Raw genomic sequence first — 20,546 nt, forward strand, 5'->3', positions numbered from 1 at the left:
AGAAACAAATTTCCTGTAATATGTGTGCATATAACACATTTCCTCTGATATAAATATACCCAGCTTCACCTTCTCACTGTTTTGTTCAAAGCTCCCTTCTGGAAGTTGGCTCCAGAGCCCAAAGACTTGGAAGAATCCTCTAAGTCTGACTCTGAACCTACTCATGAGTCATTAATACCTCTCTGTTCTCATGCTAACGCTGGCCTTAAATGGACCTTTTATCTCCCTGGTCTTTTATCGGTCACGTACTGACAGATATCAGCTACATCAGCCTGTAACACCTGCGTATCAGGTATCATTTCTCAAGGTGTAATGTGCAAGGCTAACTAGGATGGCCTCCTGTAGTTTCCTTATTGATTAGAGACTTCATTTTCTAATCTTATCATCAGCCTTTTTTTCCCCATCCTCCAGCTTCAACTAAACTTTCTTCAATAGACTTAAAAGAAAATGTCCATATGGGTATTACAGGTGATGTTTTGTTAATGTTACACACATTGCTACTTGTTTCTCTCTTCCTCCATGTCCTGGATAGATGCATTCTAAAATTGTTCACGGTTTTTTATAGTAACACCATGGTAAGGATGAAAATTACATACAAGCCCTTCTCCTCCACCATTTCCAACTGGGAATGCTCTAATAATAGTCAAGTTTTTAGTCCCTGGCTGTATCAACTTTCATTCTGAACTATTCATATGAGTTTATCATTCTACTTCTCACAGCTGCACGTTCTTTTCATTGTAATAGTCTTCTTCTTTTATCAAGAAAGAAGCACTGTTTCCAGCCAGTACTATCTTAGTATTTGTCTTGAAGTCAATAGTAAGACTATAAAGAGAAATCTTTCAGAAAATCAAATCTTCAGAAATTCATTTACAAAGCTCAGTCCAAGTACTTCTCTCATTAATACTTCCCATTGACATATTCTATTAAGACATTGTATTCACTTTACAATTCCCTCAATAGACTTTATACTCTGAAATTTAAATAAAAGTTTCTTATATAGACCAACCAATGCTTTACTGACATCCAGTTGATGCCATTGCCTCCACTTCCTGTCTAGAAAGTTAGTCCTCCTTCAAAAATAAAAGAGGACAAAGCAAAGCTTTTCAGGTCATTGGTATGATTCACCTTGGGTAGATTTATACTGTTGCCTTCCCCTTTAGCTCAGATCAGATTCCCCAGCTTGTGTTTGCCTGCCTCAAACGTAAGCACTACTAACTCTCCTCCATCTGTGCTGCTGTGTTTACAACACCTGCTGCCAGAACCACCATCCTGGAAAGTGGAATGGAGATTATACAGCATCAAGTTCCTTAAATGAGTTTTCCTTTAGTTGGAGTAAGTTCTGGTTTTGCTAGTGTGTATTCATCTCAGTTAACATCAATCTTACTTTAAAAAAAAAAAAAGGCAAAGCATTAATGGAGCCATAATATTGTCTCCTTTGAAAACTTTCATTGGCATGAAAGTAGTTCAGCTGGCAAATCGGTTGCTGTCTTATCACCTGGAATATTAACTGATATGGGGCAATTGCAGCAACTGCAGCTTTGTATATCTCCTGTCCACTTACAAGGCCTTGTCTGGAATAACTACTTCCAGATGAGTATTTTAGTGACATGGGGTCCAAGCAACCTCAGCCATTAACTACACAAAAGAAAATATATGAAAAAGTATATATATATTTATTCTGGTAATACACTTCTTGACTAGCATTTAGAGGATTAAACAGGAAAGCACTAAGAAAGAAGAATCAGAAGAGGTCTGATATGCTACCATTGGTGTCTTTCAACAGATTTCACACACTAAAAGAAAAGCCTAATACACAGATGCCCTGAGGAGATTCAGGGCTTCAAACACAGGCTCGCTCTTACTCAATCAGCAAAACCTCTCAGTCTTTTCCAAAATACAGCAACTGAGCTGATGGCAAGAGGAGCTCACAGCTCTGCACACTCACAAGTTGACATCTCCTTTCCAATACTTGCACACCTACTGGTTTTTCAAGAGACTACAATAGCAAAGGTTACTACAATAGTTAACATGATTTCTGAGCCTCTCCTATATGGCTGCACTTATCAATATGTTAATAATTTCTTTAGAAAACAGATGTAACAATTACAAAACAAGGGCATGCTTGGAGAGAGATACAAATACAGGTATTTCTCATATCAGTTTATATAATTCGCTACCAGATAATGGTATTATGTCAAAGAGTTCTTAAAGAAACACTTCAGTTTTGATTCATGCTACTACAGAACATGCAAATTCCTAAATAGGATTAAAGTATATGAAGTCGATTTATCATGTTTCACGATAAAGACCAGCAATGTGTTTATGAAGAAATTTTTGCACTGAAATTAGCATGTGGACTTGCAATCGTATTTGTTGAACCTCAAAGTGCTCCCATTTTATTCTAGCAGGAAGAGAATTGTTAAAGATAAAAGAATACATCCATTTTTCACTGGCTTGCAAGTTCAAAGATAACAAACAAATAAAGAAAAAATCCTGCAGTTTGTTAAAAGTCTAAGATATAGAATATTTCATTTCTACTTCAATGTAATAGCATTTTTTTTACTAGACTTAAGCTGAAAGTCTAACTAAAACAAAAAAAAAAAGGAAAACAGAACTGACAAAAATAAATTACAAAAAAAGCTCTCACTCTCTTCAGTGTTCAGAAAAGTGAATTAACATATTTATTGAATTACATTGGCAATGAAGACAGCAATATATTGAAATTCATTGATTTTTTTTTCTTGACTTAAAAGCAACACAGATGCTTATTACAAAACAGCGGTTCCTCTTCTCATTTTTATCAACCCTTTTTTAACAGCCACTGACATTGACAGTTTCAAGCTTAATTGTACATTCAGCATGTACTGTTAATGACATTAGATAAATGGATCACATCAGAATGCAGTATCGTCAAAAGAGACCACGTGTCAATCTTACAAATTTAAAATCAAACAAGCTACTCTGTAGACCCTGACTCTTCAAGTTGTTTATCAACTGAGTACTAGAGAATATTTTGAATGTCATTATACATCAAAAGATGAAAGATGTGCCTACCACAGCCCATGTTACATTTATACAATGAAATTTAATTACATGTTGTAACTATGCTGCCTTAGAACTATGGTAATTAAAGGGGTACAGTACATTGGTGTTTCACTCATTGTAAGCCCTTATTTTCAGAGGTCTTAACTCAGCCATGCAAATTTACTCCCTTATCAAAAGGAGGAGTCTGTCATAAACACAGCAATGCTTGCTGCAACTATGCTAAATCAGAGATGAAACTTATTCGCAGCATCATTTAGGATGCTGTGAGAATGAGCCTTAAAAATCTTTTCCATTGCAACCTATAAGGCCTCAGAATAATACCTGTTCAAAACACCAGTTTGTGTTGAGATGGAAGTTTTGTTTGTAGACATGTCTCATCAAATCTCTGAGCAAAATATTCTTGGCCTTATGCAAAATGTTTCTGCAAGCCCATTATAAGCACAAGCAGTGAGCTTCCCAACCACTCTGGATGCAAGAAATCTATGTCCTTAAGCAGCAGGATGTTTGGATAAAATTTTCACCTGTATAGGCAGTTGCAAATTACAATCCTCTGCATCCACATGGGCATCCAAGCAAGACGGGGTGGCTGAGTGGAGGCAGCTTAATTGGCTGGCCGTGCTCCACAGGAGCAGTGGAGACTGCCTTGGAGAGGTGCCGAATTAACACATCTCACAGATTTCCCAGTCCTCATTCACTGCTCTATAAAACCAGCCCTGCCACCACAAGTCTTCCAGACACCCCAGATTATGCTGGCTGCCTTCATGTATGTGCAGTAGCATGGAATATCTGGACCTATCTTCCGTGGTGTGTGTAGATACACCATGAAATAAGCACTGTACTTCCTTCCCAGACAAACTCCCTGTTTGTGGTCTCATTTCTTGGATTTCCAGTGAAAATGAAATAAATTCATAATATCAATTTCCCATAAACTATTCAGGACTCATATCACCTTCATTAGCAAAATCTAATATTTCACCTGTTCCTAATGCAAGGATAATGTGAAACGTGTAGGTGAGAAGTTTTCAGGGAGTCTAATCTCACTAGGTTTATTGCTTCCACTCAAGTTATGTAATGTAAGGTGTGTGGCATTTCTTTGTGTACACTGGTCAAATGCTTCTTTCTCCAAACATACATACAAAATATAGAAGCACAAAGTATCAATAAAAATCCTTTTACCCTCAATCCACTGAAGGAGGCATATGATTTCCAATAAGAAGTCATCCAGTGTAGCAAAATCCTGTGACAACCAACAAAAGGGGCAATTTAAGGATGGAGCATTGCCTTGCTTCTGCAGATCTAAGACTTATTTTAAGCTTTTTTTTGTGTGCGATCAAATCAGCATCAACCCAATTATGCCTAAGGTCTATCTTCCTGCTAGATGGCAGGGTCAGTCACAAATGAGCAGCCTCTTGCAATTTTCCATCAAATCAGCTCTGTAATTTGAGAGCTAATGCAGACATCTCATGAAAACAAATCATCAGAGAGTGTCGGTTCTCCCCCTCCTTCCCAAAATGAAACGTTCAGAGGGATTTGGGTTTCTCTTTAAAAGCCAATTCTCATCTCTGTGAAAGCCAATGCAATCTATAGTAAACAAAAGTCAGTAGTCATTTTTAGATTTCCATGAATATTTCAAACCTTTGTGCACCTCTTCTCCAAAAGCTTTCTCACTTTGTTCAGTAAAAGACAAATTATCAACTTTAAGCAAAAAATACACCCTGGAAGTAAGGGTATTTTGCAAGAAATAAGACATTTTCATGAAACTGCAAAATGCAAATCTGTTGTCATAAACTTATTTGCTGAGAGCTCAGGACCATTTAAATAAAAACAGAAAAAAAACTATTTATATTAAGTGCCCTCATAATTCATAACTACCAAAAATCTACAGAAAACCCTGGTTATTTCTAGTGAGGGGAGAAAAAAGCCACGCATAATGAACTACAGACAAATCCAAACTTGAGCTGTTCCAGTCACCCAGCCTCTGACTTCTTTCTGACAAACTAAGCCACTGACTCTGTACATCTAAACTGCCAAGGTAAACAGTAGGATGATAAGGAAGATCCCTAAATTATTCAAAGTGGTTTCTGGGCTTCAAAAGACTCCTTCACTTTGTTCCTTTATATATCTACAGCTATTTAAGTTTGCCTCTGGCTCTGACACAGACTGCATTGTGCCTGTGATGTTGAAAGAGAGAAGCGATTCTGTAAGTTTGGGCAGACACTTCTCCGCTGGAGCGCAGGAAGAACAAGAGGGCCGCTTCGGCAGGCTTTGGGATACAAGGACTGTGAGTCTAAAGAACGCATTCCCTTCTGTCTGCTTTTTTATTTCCAGTTTCTCGCACACTACAGCACTTCTATGTATGCCAGACAGCTCTTGCTATTACCTAAGAATCACAAAGTAATGTAGAATCATAGAATTTTTTTAGGCTGGAAAAGACCTCTAAGATCATTGAGCCCATCCAGAAACCCAGCACTGCCAAGCCCAAGGCGTGGCCTCACCAGTGCTGAGTACAGGGGGACAATCTCTGTCCTGATCCTGCTGGCCGCACCATTTCTGATACAAGCCAGGATGCCATTGGCCTTCCTGGCCACCTGGTCACACCTGGCTCATGTTCAGCTGCCTGTGGCCCAGCACCCACAGGTTCCTTTCCACTGGGCCGCTTTCCAGTCGCTCTGTCCCCAGCCTGTAGCGCTGCCTGGGGTTGTTGTGATTCAAGTGCAGGACCCGGCATTTCAGTTTGTTGAACTTCATACAATTGTCCTGAGTCCATCAGTCCAGTCTGTCCAGGTCCCTCTGCAGAACCTTCCTGACCCCCAGAAGATAACACATACACTCAACAGAGTATCATTTGCAAACTGACTGAGGGTGTACTCAATCCCCTCATCCAGATCATTGATACTGATAGTAAACAGTACTGATCCTGGGGAACACACTTGTGACCAGCCACCAGCTGGATGTAACTCCATTCCCCACACCACCCTCTGGGCCTGGCCATCCAGACAGTTTTTTACCCAGCAAAGAGTACACCCAGTACAGAGCAGCCAGCTTCTGTAGGTGAATGCTGCGGGAAACTGTCAAAGTCTGGATAGACACATCCACAGCCTTTCCCTCATCCACCAAATGGGTCACATTGTCATAGAAGATCAGGTTGGTCAGGCAGGATCTGCCTTTCACAAACTCATGTGAGCTGCTTGCCCCTTCTCTCAAAGGTCATAAACTCTCCTTTTTTTTTTTTTTTTTTTTTCCCTGAGTTCCAGTAAAAACTCTCTGTTCAGCCAGGCTGGTCTCCCTTACCACCAGATCATCTTATTGCAGGCACACTGGGATGGCCCACTCCTGCAGCTTTAGGAGTTCCTTCCTGGACCCCTCCACCCTTCAGGACAGTCTTCCAAGGGACACTGTCAACTCCTCTCACAAACAGGACAAAGTCAGCCCTCTGGAAGTCCAAAAGGCAGCCATTCTGCTGACTCCCTCCTTACTTTTCTGAGAATCAAAAACTAATCAATGCTATTAACATGTGCTTTGACTGCTTAATAGCATATAGCCTCAGGGGGCCTGAGGCTTCTAAGGAGGAAAAAAAAAGGTATCAGAGTCAACATCCTGCCCTAATTCACAGATCTACTGCTGGTAGAGCCCACAAGTGTTACACTGCTTTTTTGTGCTTCTCTAATGTCAGCAGCCCCATTCTTAACAGCAGAACAATAGGCTGACACTGAGCTTAGGCAGGTTTCTAGCACATTGCCTCTTGGATAAAGATATCTTTTTATTCTTATATCTGCAGAAAAGGAAATATCCTTCTAAGTCCTTGCCAGCTGCCAGCAAAAGGCTCCAGAGCATACAGCCTTTCATACAGACTCCCACTGAAGTCAATGGGATCACTCACATGAATGCAAAGTTGCTAAACCAGGCACTCCAGAGGAATTGAAAAGCCATCTGCTAATTAACTTAAAAATCTATTTTCATGAGATATGTGAATACACTTCATGTGCTTCTCTGTGTGCTCCTCAGATTTAGATCCCAAAATGCAGAAAAGGACCAGGACCTGAAAACTGACAGTCAGGGTGAGGATTGGGACTTCATACCAAGAAAGAAAAATGTTAATGCAGAAGCTCATAAAAACTTTATTTGCCAGCTAACCACTCACAATGCAATGCCACCAGTGTAGTCTAGTTTAATAAGTTTCCAATTTGACCCTAAATTCATTATGTGCACAGTATTGCTGACACAGGGATAGCAAAAGTGGAACAGCAGCACTGTGGAGAATTTTGATGCCATTGCCCTTGGAAATATCTTGGAAAATCAGTCATGACTCAAGGTCAAATCACAAATACAGTCAAGCAGAGGATACGGTGCCTTGCACAGCAACACACACACACTCCCCTCAATTACCATCTACTCCCAATTTCCAGATCTACAAAAAAGAAAGGCAAGGGGTAAGAAGAAAAAGAAAAAAAACCTCCCTCATCCCTCTGGAGGATAAGCATTTTATTTTCTTCCAGTTAGAGCCCTTTAAGTCTGTTTTTCAACAGTGGTCCAGCTCTGTCTCTGCTTCCACTAGCAGTAACATCAGTGAGCTAAGACCTTATAAGAAGTGAAGGTTGCTTTCTCAGATAAAAGGGATTTTCTAATGCCTGGCCTTCTGGATGTTTCTTGTGTAGTTGTTTGGCATTCAGAAATACTGTCTGGTTATTTCTGTTCCAGAATCTTTTATACTTTAGCAAAGCTACTGCCATCCACACACTCACTGGATCCCTGTATGCTCTCCCAATAACACTGTGATATATTCAGAATAAAAATATTTCTCTGCAAGCCTTATAAGCAGGCTTGACCTTTCCAACACATCTGCCACAGTAAAGTTCACATGCAACACCTTAGGTAGGTATTAATGTGACATGATATTGTCTATACAAACATACATTATGTATTGCATAATAGCATAGCTAGAAATACTGTGTACCTTTACCACAATGCAGGCTAACACTCAAATGACAGCAGTTTTGGAAATACCAGTTCAGCATCAGCAACTACTGGCTATACATAAAAATCAAAAGCTTTTAAATATCAGTTTCTTGGTGGGTCTGCTAAGCTGGACACTGCAGATATCCACCATCCACAGGAGATTTTGACATAAATAGACGACAGATGTCAGGCCTTCATGTTGTTTATTTTTAAACATAGATTTGAGGTGCTTTTGAAGATTTTAAAGATTCTGAGTCTGTGACTGTAAAAAGTTTAACTAAATATTTATCATTAATTTCTAATAACTTTAAGGGCCACAATGATAGTGAATTCTTTAGTAACATTTTACAACACACATTTTTCTGAGTTTGTGGTGTTACACATAAGTTAGCAACATCCATTTGTGATGATCTTTCTGTGTGTGTCCCAGAATTACTCAGTAGCAGCCAAAAGAGGACAAATCACTCAAGTGAAGATGTAGCTGTGGTGCAATTTCCATCATGACTTTATTCATAGGAAAGAGGGGCAGGAGGAGAAAAAAAAGCAGCAGGAGTTGATATAGCATTTACGGCCAGGGCTGCGCCTGTGCCTGCATTAAAAGTCATGTCTCTATTTCTAGTGCCCTGGATTAAAGCAGATACTGTCTGACTTGCCATTTATTTATTCTTCCTGGGTTTCAATCTACAGAGTGCAGCAGAAACACAGTACTGGAGGGTTATTTAATGTGGGAGCTGACACGGCTTACAGGGGTAAAAAAAGTTTCCTATTCAGTAACTAAATCAGTAACAAGTGTGCTGAAAATTACCCCAAACTCCCTTCTCTTGGGTATTTCCTTTCCATATCAGACATCTGACTTTTCTTTTTACACCCTAAATCTTCGAATCAGATTGTGCTGATAAACTCCTGCATTTCGGCAAAGGCCCTTTAAAACCAACAAAGCATCACAGAGATCCCCACTTGCAAGGGCTGACTCAAGGCTTCCAGTGAGGCCCTGACTAATTCCAAATCAGCGAGCAGCAAACCGTAACTAAGGGCTGACAATGAGGAATATTGCTACGTGGGGCAGGAAATGCCAAGGTCCTGCCACAAAATCCATTTATTGTACACCTCTCGTAGCAAGAGCTGCACCTCAGGAAAACAGACTTTGACTGCATACTGCAAGCCACCAAGTAATTACCATCAAAACAACCTGTGCATTTCATTACACAAATGTGTGAGTTCTCAGCACACAAAGATTTAGAATGAGAAATTATTTGCATTGTCCAAATGACAAAGGTGCAGGACTGAGGCCTTTTGATATTATGTTTGAAATGGGGAGAAATAGTCTCATGAAAATTCAAAGTTCTCACCTAATGAAATGCGGAGTAAATTATTCTTCTCTTGCATGAGAGAAGATGAGGAGAACAAATCTCTAAATATAATAGTCATATATGGGAGCTAGAATACACTCAAGTTATAGGGCAAGGAAATCCAAAATAACAGCAATTACATGCACTACAAAAATATATTTTCAGTTGCTCTGAAAGCACCTTATAGAAAATTTGAGAAGATATGCACTTTATAGCCTATAATGACAACTGAAAGAAAAATAACATGAATCTAGGAAAAAATCCCAACCCTGCCATTGTCAGAGCCACAATACAACTGTAATTCCAGCAGGTTAGGATGAAGATATAATACAAAGCAAAGTACTAATATTATTTGCTTTTTCTCAGATCCTTTTTTCTTCTCAGTGGCTTATGCCACTACAGTTGCAATATCAGTTATTTTCCAATCTTCTGCAAATGGAGAAGGGGGAAGGGGAAATAAAACATCTCTTATTCGCTCATGTTTGGATTTTCAATATTTTTTCCCCTTGATAGCTTCTCCTTTGAGCAGTAGCAGTGTCAGTTCCCCAAGGGCAGAATTCAGGTCTCAGAAATATGTACACAGCATACAAATCTTCCATAATGCTCTTTCTCATAGTTTGTTAAACTCTGAGAAATGTTATCTATGGAAATACATATATGCATTTCATAAGCCCAAAGCCAGGTCCTGATGCCATCTGCGTTGAGCTATAACAACCATTTATTCGCTTTACCGAAAATGCTCATAGTTTATACAAATAACTAAGTTTGAATGGCTCCTGCCAAGATGAATACAACATCTGTCAACATACAGACTTCTCTGTGCAGTCCCCGGAAACTGTCTTCCAAGTCCACATGGCAGTGTGCATAGGCTGCAACTCTGTGAAATGTTTCAGAAATTACTGGGCAGGCCTGAGTTCAAACTTCCAGCTTTCTACCAAGATGAAGAAAGCCCTTTTTGCACAGCTATCCACCAGCCTGCCTTGAGCATGAACCTATTCCCGGTGTCACTGAAGGGCAGTTCTGCTTCCATAAACTGCGAAGCTCTGAATCATTTTGCCAATTAGGATAAAAGGTTGTGCTGAATTTGTGGTGTGGGGTATGAGAAAAGAGTAGTCACCACAGTGGTCACAAAACACCCAAAACCAGCCAGAACTTCGAAATATTCCTGATTACAGATTAATCTGCTGATGCACAAGCAATAGATTATTGAGGTCACAAAATTTAACACAGTAGACTTTTACTTAGTACCTGCCAATGTTACACTGTCCAGAGTGAAGATGATTTACTGGGCAGACTGCTATTAAATCAAGTCTGAAGGTTTGCTATACAAAAGCACCCTGCTGACAAGGATTTCACCTGCATGTATTGTTCTCAATTTTCAAAATCACCCACAGATAGCTACCATGAGCTAAAACTCAAACATTAAGAAAAATGACAGCATCTACGTTGGTACAATTCCAGCTTACCTCTGAGTAATATTTTAACTCTAAATGTTTTGTTCTATAAAATTGTATCAACAACCAGCCCAAGGTCTGAATAGCTTTTTTTTTTTTTTCTCCACATATACTTCTAACAAGCATTGAACTATGCTGCTCCTTCTCAATCTTTCCCCTCTAGTTTATTAATCTAGTTTGAAGTCACAGCCTGCAAATGAGCAACATGAGTCTTTTATCAAACAAATATTATTCTGGTATTTTCTGAGAGAGGTTTTACAAAGTTGAAACACTTTATTGAAATTATTTAATGGGTATCATTTATCACTAGCAATGAATTTAAAATTTCCATATTCTCATCCTTTATAAGTCATTAGCTAGAAACAGCAACACACATGTGTCAATGCCTTTAGCTTTGCTCACCTGCAGGAACAGTCCTTATGAACTACATCTCTAAAAGCATTTTCTTACTGTAGGGTGGAATTCATTTTCAAGGCACTCATTTAGAGCCAGAACTGACAAATTTAATGAAGCAGTTCTCTATGCAATGCTGTCTCAGAGGGATCTCTGAATACCACCTCACTGCAGAAAAAAAGTTCACAGCATGAATTAGTGTTACGTAGCTGAAACACAAAGCACAATGCCACTAACAGCAGTAAAAGTTCAAAATAGCCATTAATTCTGTAATTGTAAGCCTGGGTATCTGAAAATACCATATGTATTCAGAAAGTGAACACTTTTTGATTGCTTTCCTCATTCTTGGCCTTTCTATATAACCTTGAATGACAAAACACTTCTTAATTTTCTTAACATATGGTATGCAAAATTGATACAGAGATAGATACCATGGCTGTGGAGCACAATAATTCATCTGATAAAAGTGCAAATTCTATCACCAGTGACTATAAATACCTATAGGATCATTTTATGTTTTTTAATTGGCCACTTTCAGACAAAGCGTAGACAGTGACTGCCAGAGCTACGGCTTAGACTGACATGTGGCAGAAAGTGATCATGGCTATAAGTGCACAGTGAGCAGAACAGCATGTTCCCAGATGTGCTTTCCAATTCAAAGAAGCACTTGAAGTTTTCATGGAAATTTGGTTGAAGCCTAAGAGAACAAATGCTAAAATACTATAAAAGACAACAACTATATTGTTGATTAAAGATCAAAATTTATAAACAAAGAGAAAGTCTACAGTTATTTTATATTGGTTTTATGAAAATAGCCACACTGAAGGAGTTACTGGAGCCAGCCAGACATACCATAACAACAGGATCAGTTGAGGAACAAAGCTCATGCTGCTGTCAAAACATGCTAGCCTGAGCCATCATGCTAAAAAACACATGATCTAAACTGATGTGCTAAACAAAGCAGGTATTCATTACATACTTTCTAGACATGTTATCTTCCTTTACTTCAATTTTACATACAGTGCTGTCACAAGAAAAAATTGGCCAAGTCACATGGTTTAAATGAAATCAGAGTTGAAGCGGTTTATTGATTTATTAATGGGACGTAATTAACTGGCAATCAGTGAGCTATACATTCAGGATCAATATCGACAAAAGAACAGATAAACCACAATACCAGGCACTTACCAAATGATAGCAAGTGCTCACAATTTTCTACACAGTCTTCTACTGCTAGCACCCCGAAATTTCTAATGCCCACATTCACACAGTTCCCTGCACACACACAACCTACTCACAGGCAGTGTACAAGGATCTCCCTCTCCTTGGGTACAGATTCCCATTTACAAGCAGCTCCTTCAGGAGATGGGGGAGCTCCAGCTCAGCACAAACCTGTCCTGCTTTATTCAGCTGCATAATTTGCAGGCAGGGAACAGAACCTCCCAGAGCCAGGTGGGAATGCCCAAGGTATGTCCCAACAGTGCCAGATACCCACAGCCTCCGGCAGGGACTAAGCACCATCCAGGACATCACAGGCTGCAATGCCTGTGGGGCAGCCTCTAGCACTGGCAAACACCATTTTGATGCTGCTGTCCCCACTTCTGTCTCCCTGCTGTAGCAGGTTTTCATGCTTCTTTTACACTTCTTTTCAAGCTACACCTCTTTTTTGTTTGTTTGTTTTGAAGCTCCCAAAAGTCTCTACATAACTCCCTAGTTACCATTTAAACCAGCCAATATTCCTGTTAAGCAAACTCTGGGGTTTTTTTAATTTCTGCTTTAGCACTACCAGGTTTTGGGCAAACATCCTCTGAAGCAGTTTTGGGTCTTCCATTCACACACACTGTTTACTCTTGCATTCCTCTTTGCAGTTCTGCAGGCCATGTTACTAAGAGAAGTAGCCATATCGACTGATTCCAGGTTACCAATAGGTGATTATACATAATAAAGCTACTTTTGCTGGGCATAGGACAGGAGATGTGATAAATGAAACAAGAGTTTAATGGTTGAGTTCAGCCAGACTGCAGCAAATTAACAGGCTAGACCTGTTAGCCCTGAAAAACAAATAAGAATTAATACGAGAGAAGCCCTGCGGAGAAGGACGTGGGAGTGTGGGTGGATGACAAACTCAACATGATCTGGTGAAGTGCACTTATAGCCCAGAAAGCCAACTGTGTGCTGGGCTTCATCAACAGCAGCATGGGCAGCAGGGGCGGAAAAGGATTCTGCCCCTCTGCTCTGGTTCCAGGAGACCCCACCTCCAGTGCTGGGTCCAGCTCTGGGGCCTCCAGCATAAGAAAACCATGGAACTGTTGGAGTGAGTCCAGAGGCCACAAAGATGATGAGAGGGTTGGAGCACCTCTCCTGTGGAGACTGGGAGAGGGGGCTGGGGTTGTTCTGTCTGGAGAAAAGGAGACTCTCGGAGACCTCGTAACACTTTCTAGTATGCAAAACGGGCTTAGAGGAAAGCTGGAGAGGGACATTTTGCAAGGGCATGTAGTGAAAGAACAAGGGGGAATGGCTTCAAACTGACAGAGGGCAAGTTTAGATTAGCTATTAGGAAGAAATTCTTTACTGTGAGAGTGGTGAGGCTATGGAACAGTTGTCCAGAGAAGCTGTGGATGCCCCATCCCTGGCAGTGTTCAAGGCCAGGTTGGATGGGGCTTGGAAGACAATCTTTAGGGTCTCTTCCATCCTATTATATAATTTTATTAATTCTCAATTCCAAGACATGTTTTTGTGGAAACCCACTCTCATGTAATGTACCCATAACCCTCAGGGATCAAAAAAATTGTTTGTGCATGCTCAGTATTGACAGTTTCAGCCTTATTTCCCCCAGTCCTCATTTTCCAATTGGTGAAATATCACTTTTCCCCGTTCAGTAAACTAATTAATCATGTTGAAAAATGTAAATAGTACTGTGTTGATATTGCAATATGTAACAGTAAAATAATAGTTCTGTACTTGGCACAGCGTTTGGATATGCTGTGCAGCATACACAGGCTGATGAAAATAACAATAAATATAGCTATGAAATACAGAATAGGTACTATTTATTGAGCACAGAGAGGCGCCCTCAGATGCTTACATTCAAATAGCTTGATGAGGAGTTGAATAAGCACAGGTCTGGTACCATGAATGAGTACTTTTGGGGACCTGGTCCACTGATTCTCAGCCTCTTCCAAGTATGAAGCCACAGAACAGAAAACTGCAATTCTCTCTCGCATTTATGCCCAAAATAAGTCAATTTAGGATGTTAGATAATAAATATCACTTGTGACATCATCCTAAAGGGTAAGAAGCGATTTATATTTATATGAATAGACATGGAGTACAAATATGACCTATGGGAATATGTTAAATGTCTTCATGTGAAAACCAGAACTCTAATATTAACAGAAAAATTGTCTCTCTGAAAGATATCTTCTTGCATCCCAACCAATATCAACATACACATCTGCTAACATTTGTGTTGAATAACTAGATTCACACACCTGATCATCTTTCAAAAGGGCAAATGCCTTGGTTTCATCAACAATATACAAATACTTGAAAGAAAAAAAAAATTACATTTAAGATTATAGATCTGCTAAACTGGTTTGGAAGCCAGCAATATAAAAATTCAATTTCTAAAATGCTCTATGGTTTTGAAACAAAGAAATATCATTGTTGTTACCTATTTAATTTAAATAGACTTTGCAGCTTTATTCATGTTGGCAGGGAAATGGATTCAGACCGTGGCGTATGCCTGGTAAGTAAACATCTCCAAGGAAGAAAACAGGTCACCAGTGCATAAAGTAGATTTGGGAACTGTTTAACTACATTTCTCCTCTATATTCATTACAGCAAAGCACCCAGGGCATCTATTTGACTTTACATTGTTTATTGCAATTTCCTCTTCTGAGAGTTTTAGACCTTGACAACTGAAGTCACAGCACCAGCCCTCAAACCAAAGTCCCTGACAACAGAGCAGTGTCCACATTTGATGTGACTGTGGGATCCCAGTGAGTCTCACAATAGTCAGTCCTGAAATGCTTCTGGGTTTTGGTCTTGACACTCGGCAGTCACAGTACCACAGCACACAGAAATCTCTTTGATAGAGACTGACTTTTTCAGTAAGTTTAATAAAGAAATAGTTCTGCTCGTGCCAAACTATATCATGTGACGTGATTGACTTTCATGACATTGTTTATGGGTTTGACATAGAATAATTTTGGTAATTCTAAATCTTGTATTTTCATCCATAGAGTATTCAGTTGCAATTTTTTTTTCTTTTTTCTATTTTGTTTTATTAATGAGTTTGACCTTAATTATCAGAATAAAGCTCTGGTAATTGGGAGACCTCTCTGATGAATAATAATTCTCCTAAATTTAAACCCCTCTTAAGGAAAGGCATGGTAGCTAGGAAAAAATGTCAGTATTGTATCTCAACAGAAACAAATCAAAACACTACTGAAACTCTTTTTCCTGTATATTCCTCATATCACTCAGGAAGGATTTACTACATTGTCAGTGAATGAACTGCTTCACTTTCCACCTGGCAATGTTGGGCAACTGTTCATTTCCAATAATTAAATAATTTCATAACTAGAAAACACAAAACTGCACAGGGTTTTGTAATTGCTCTTTTTCCCCAATGAGCAGAGAGGGCAAGAAAAAGGAAAAGGAAGACTAACAGAACAAAAAATTAAAGAGTAAGAAATGGTATACATAGATACTGTAAGATTAATATGCACAAAAGAAATTAAATATTTCCAACAGGAAGCAGCACTTCTCATCACACCAGTGTAACTAACTGGAAAAAGGCCAACTCAGGAATCACAAAAAGGGTGGAAAAGATAGGTTTCAATGATCTAAAAGCTTTCTAAGGTAGGAAAAAAAATTAAAGTGGTAAGAGAAAAGCTCTGTGCATAAGTTTTATATTTTGACTTTGGCTTTTCTTACCCATGAAGTTACATCATGCTTTTGACTTTACTGGTAGTAAACTGGTGTCATACGATTTTATTCCCCCACACATACCTGAAAATAATCTGCAGTCATAGATATGAACGGTCGCCTGATTTAATCCTCCTGATGCCCTCTGACTATTCTTTAAATTGCTTTTTGGAGAGTGTGTTCAGACTGGGGACTTCTAAGCTATTAATGGTTTCATGGAGCAGCTGGGATAACTCATCTTGTGTTCCTTCAGCCACTCAGGGCAGACAAAATGGAGAAAGCAACCCCATGCAGCCTTTTACCTGCAGAGCATTTCCACAGAGGGAAGACAGAGGAAATGTGAACAGAACTGAGCAGGATATGCTCCTAAAACTTTAAATTTGTATTAAGATTCAGGATGGAAATGAGGATGCTGTAACTCTTTCCTCTATAGACACAACAAAATATTCAGGAAAAATCCTATTGTTTTGAAAAAAAATACAGCTTTGCATCCATGAAATTCCAGCATTAAGTATTCAGTAAGAATTTAGCATACACCTAAATACTGTTGCTGAATAGTTAATAGATTTCCATTCTTTTCCTTCCATTCTCCTCTATCCCAAATAAAATACAACACTCAGTGTAATATTCTTTATTTCACATGTCATAAAAACACACTATTCTAAGGATACAAGTACAAAATCTACTTTCTTTCTTGCAGAATTTAAGTTTGCCATTCCACAACTTAAATTCAAGCAGGGACATATCTTCAGGCAGATATGAAGGCATCAGCAGTGGAGTAACATAGTTTTTGAATCATAATGGAATTTTTTGACTGTTGGCATTAGAAGGACTTTGGCACAAAAGTACCATATTTTATATTCAAAAAGCAGTAATTAATTCCACACAAAGCCATCAACTCACTAGTGATACAGTTCTCTTTCTTAATTTTCTTCAAAATCTTTATGGTAAGAAAATAAGCTGGTTTCATTCAGTAGCTGCAAACATTTTTACACAACTACACAGTGTTAGTCAAACTGACAACAACTGAGTCAAGTATGGCCAGCAATTTGTGACACCTGCTATTCACAGAAGAGAAAAAACGGAAAGCAACAAACCACTGATCGTGGCTGCCTGGGATGCTTTATTTCCAAACATGTCTAAGCTTCACAGGTAAAAGAATCTTCTGAGAGAAAAAAAAGAATGAAATAAAACCCCCAAGTTTGCATATTTGTTGTGAATATCTATTAAATACCATTAGCAGAAAGAAGGAAATTGATTCTTGTTTAAATTTTACCAGCCAACCATTCTGCTAAAGATTTTCTCTCCCACCTTGCATTTTTTATGTGCTGTACAAGGAGCTAAGTTTGGCATGGCAAAGGTACCTGTCTTGGGGTGACTTTATGATGCCGTGTCCCCTATCACCTGCTCTATGCCAGACATGAATCCTGTGCCTTTCTGTGTCTTTAAGGCAGACCTGAGAGACAGCTGGGGGGAGGCAGTGGAATTCCTTTGGTGCTGTGTTCAAAAACATAGATAACTTGTTCACTCGCTTCTCAGCTCTCGGCTTCTGCAGCAGGGAAGAGAGTGGCATTCTCTTGCTTTTTAGCTAGCTTCTCGTTCATTAGCTGAGGAAAGAGGTTTTCCTGGGACTTTGGCTTCTTCTTCTTCTCTTCTGGAACTGTTCAGAACACCAGAACATCACCAGGAGGTCCTACACTGCAGCCTGGAGGGGCCCACACTGAACCCCAGCTCTGGAGAGAGAGAGCAGAGCCACGCCTACTAAGGAATTTGAATTTTACCAAGTTCTCTCCACAGCGAGAGGTTTTATTATTTAGCATTATTCCTTTTTCGTGCCTGTGTGCACTCTGCTTGTTAAATAAATAAGTTCTTTTTCACTTTCCTCTGAGGAATTCCTTCCTGAACCTGTGGGGAAGGGGCGGCTGAAACTGGCCTTCTTTGGAGGAGACGTTCCTTCCAGAGCGTTTGCCTTAATTTGTCTCAAACCGGGACAGTACCCTCGTGATCTACACATACAGAAGGAGTGATAGGAAAAATACTGACTTCAAAAGAACTGGCTGCAGCAGAATACTAGTGAATTCACTGCCAAGATAAAGTCGAACCTAACTTGTATTAAAAGTGCCTATAGCTTTTCGTCTAAGTTTCAGACATGTAAGTTCATTCGAAAATGATTTATAATGCTTTCCTCATACCTTGTCAGTTCAATTAATTCCTTGGCTGAAAAATGGAGAACACCAGACTGTAGAACTTTTTAAATTTTTTAAGATATTAAGTAATATGACAGGTCACAAACTTGAGTTGACTTATGAGACATTCCTTCATCCCACCATTAGACCACCCTTCTGGCTATATACTTTATTATATTATCTATTTTTATATCTATTTTATACATATATTATTTATGAAATTATTCCTGTAGATCAAATCAATATACAACACTGAAGTGTTCCTGCAAGAATCTGTGCTAGTTTTCTTCCATTTCTTTAGCTGAGGCTTAAGATTAAATACCCAAACTACTGAAGATCTGAAAGGCTGACTTGGATTATCATTTGGAATTTCGTTATTAAAAATATTGCAACTTGCACTGATCGACATGAAGAACAGGCTTTCTCCATATGATTACTCTTTCATGTTTACTACTTATTTACAAACATTTCCTGTGTAAAAAGAAGATTAATCATTAGCTCAGCTCGAAAATCAAAGGGTAAGAGTCAAAAGATGTGGCTAGTAGGTTTTTTTCTAGCTTTCTGAAGTTTTGTTACTATGTCCAGAACAGAAGACATTGACAATATTTAGCAAGATCCAAGTTCTGGTAAACTGCTTCCCTTCAGCTGGCTGGGATACCAACATTCCATGAATTTGATGCATTTCCTTTGAGTCTGGTCTAAAAGCAAAAAGCACATATGAAATGGGGAAAGACAAAGGCTACAGAAAGGGAGATCAAATTATAATGATTAATTCCATCTACCAGATTTGTATGTGATCTTTTAAGTAGAGCTGTCATTCTAGGGCTAACCTCAGAACTACATCGAATTTAGTCCTAGCTTGATCCAAGTATCCACAATGCACATCTACACTCAGCTCATATCCACTGCAGTTCTGTCCCAACTGGCCAATATGCAAAGGATTCCATGTATTATCCCAAGACTACTGGCACCAGCTACATAACTCAGTCAGCTACTGGAAATCTTGCTTCATCTTCTTCACTACTATTCCTATTTTTCCCATCAATTCAGTTAACTACTTCCACCCTAACATGTTCTAGAAACTGTTTCTCTGAGCTGAATTTTAGCTTTTCACCAAGAATTATGATCTTTTGCAGACCTGGATATTAGCACAAGCATCCCTTTGGCAAGAGGCTGCTCTAGGGCTGGACACAAGGAGCACATGGCAGTGACACACCTTCATTGCCTCTCTGGGTATGGAATAGCGTCTTACTAAGGATAACCCATGGTGCTTTGATGGGGTAAAAGAATAGTCTGGAAGTTCTGGAGAATGGCCACAAATGCCCTGTGTCTGCAGTGGACTGAGAACTTCTGTGCAAAGTGACCTATGAGTATTTGTATGAGGAGCCTGTCCCTGCTTCTTGGTGACAGAACTACAGATAAGCACAATCATGCCATCCATCATCACTTACAACAATTTCTTTTTATACTTTTATCTGTAACTTGCTTACCTCAGATTTCTACAGTTCAGTAGATCCTTGTTTTATTAAAGACAGTTCTTTGCATGACTCTCTGCCAGATAAATTTCTTCTCCCAATTCAGTGATGCATACCCACAGCGTTCCCAGTTACTGTCCTCACTGAGTTCTCAAGGAAACCCAGCACCAAACCTTTCATCATCTGTAAGTTACCAAAACTATTTGCAGCATAACATTTCTGATGAGGTGCTGGAAGATGCAGTGGGGACACAGTTACGTGCAGACTCACGACACGTTGTGTGCTGCAATCTAATCCATTTACCAGCCCTGAGATCATTGACCTGCATCACCCCAACAACATTAAATGTTAAATTTTAAAAACCCCTCAAACTCAATACAGAGGTTTTCAGACCTGGACAATGAACATGTGGGGCACTCAGTGAATGTAGGTCCACATTAACCTTGCAATGCTGTTGCAGCGGTACCTTGGATCAGCTAGGTTGCTTTTATTTAAAAAGTAAGTGTGTTTGTTCCATAGCAAAGGTGTCAGTAAAGCCATAGTCTTCATTCTGTATTCTGCTTAGAAATAGAAATATTTGCGGGGTTGTTTTGTTTCTGTTAAAAGTCAAGGCATCAACAACACTCAAAACAGCCAAAAACGCTATGACAAAAATGTCTGAAGTCTTTGAAACAGATCAAACGTACAGTGATTTGTTTGATCTAATTTGCTTTAAAAGTGAATATTGAAATATTTAACATACTTAGCTCTCACATA

The 20,546-nt window shown here is 39.2% G+C and overlaps 1 protein-coding gene across 2 annotated transcripts in view; it reads right to left on the minus strand.

Annotated features, from left to right (window-relative positions):
- PTPRN2 (protein tyrosine phosphatase, receptor type N2) overlaps nt 1-20,546 on the minus strand; it is a 583,516-nt gene that overhangs the window by 508,194 nt on the left and 54,776 nt on the right. For both annotated transcript variants that reach the window (XM_017728914.1, XM_017728913.1), the window contains exon 2: nt 4,222-4,282. In XM_017728914.1, the coding sequence (XP_017584403.1) occupies nt 4,222-4,282 (61 nt within the window). The remainder of the gene's footprint in view (nt 1-4,221; nt 4,283-20,546) is intronic.

This window comes from Corvus brachyrhynchos, unplaced genomic scaffold, assembly GCF_000691975.1.
Source record: "Corvus brachyrhynchos isolate BGI_N302 unplaced genomic scaffold, ASM69197v1 scaffold52, whole genome shotgun sequence".
NCBI classification, from domain to species: Eukaryota; Metazoa; Chordata; class Aves; order Passeriformes; family Corvidae; genus Corvus; species Corvus brachyrhynchos.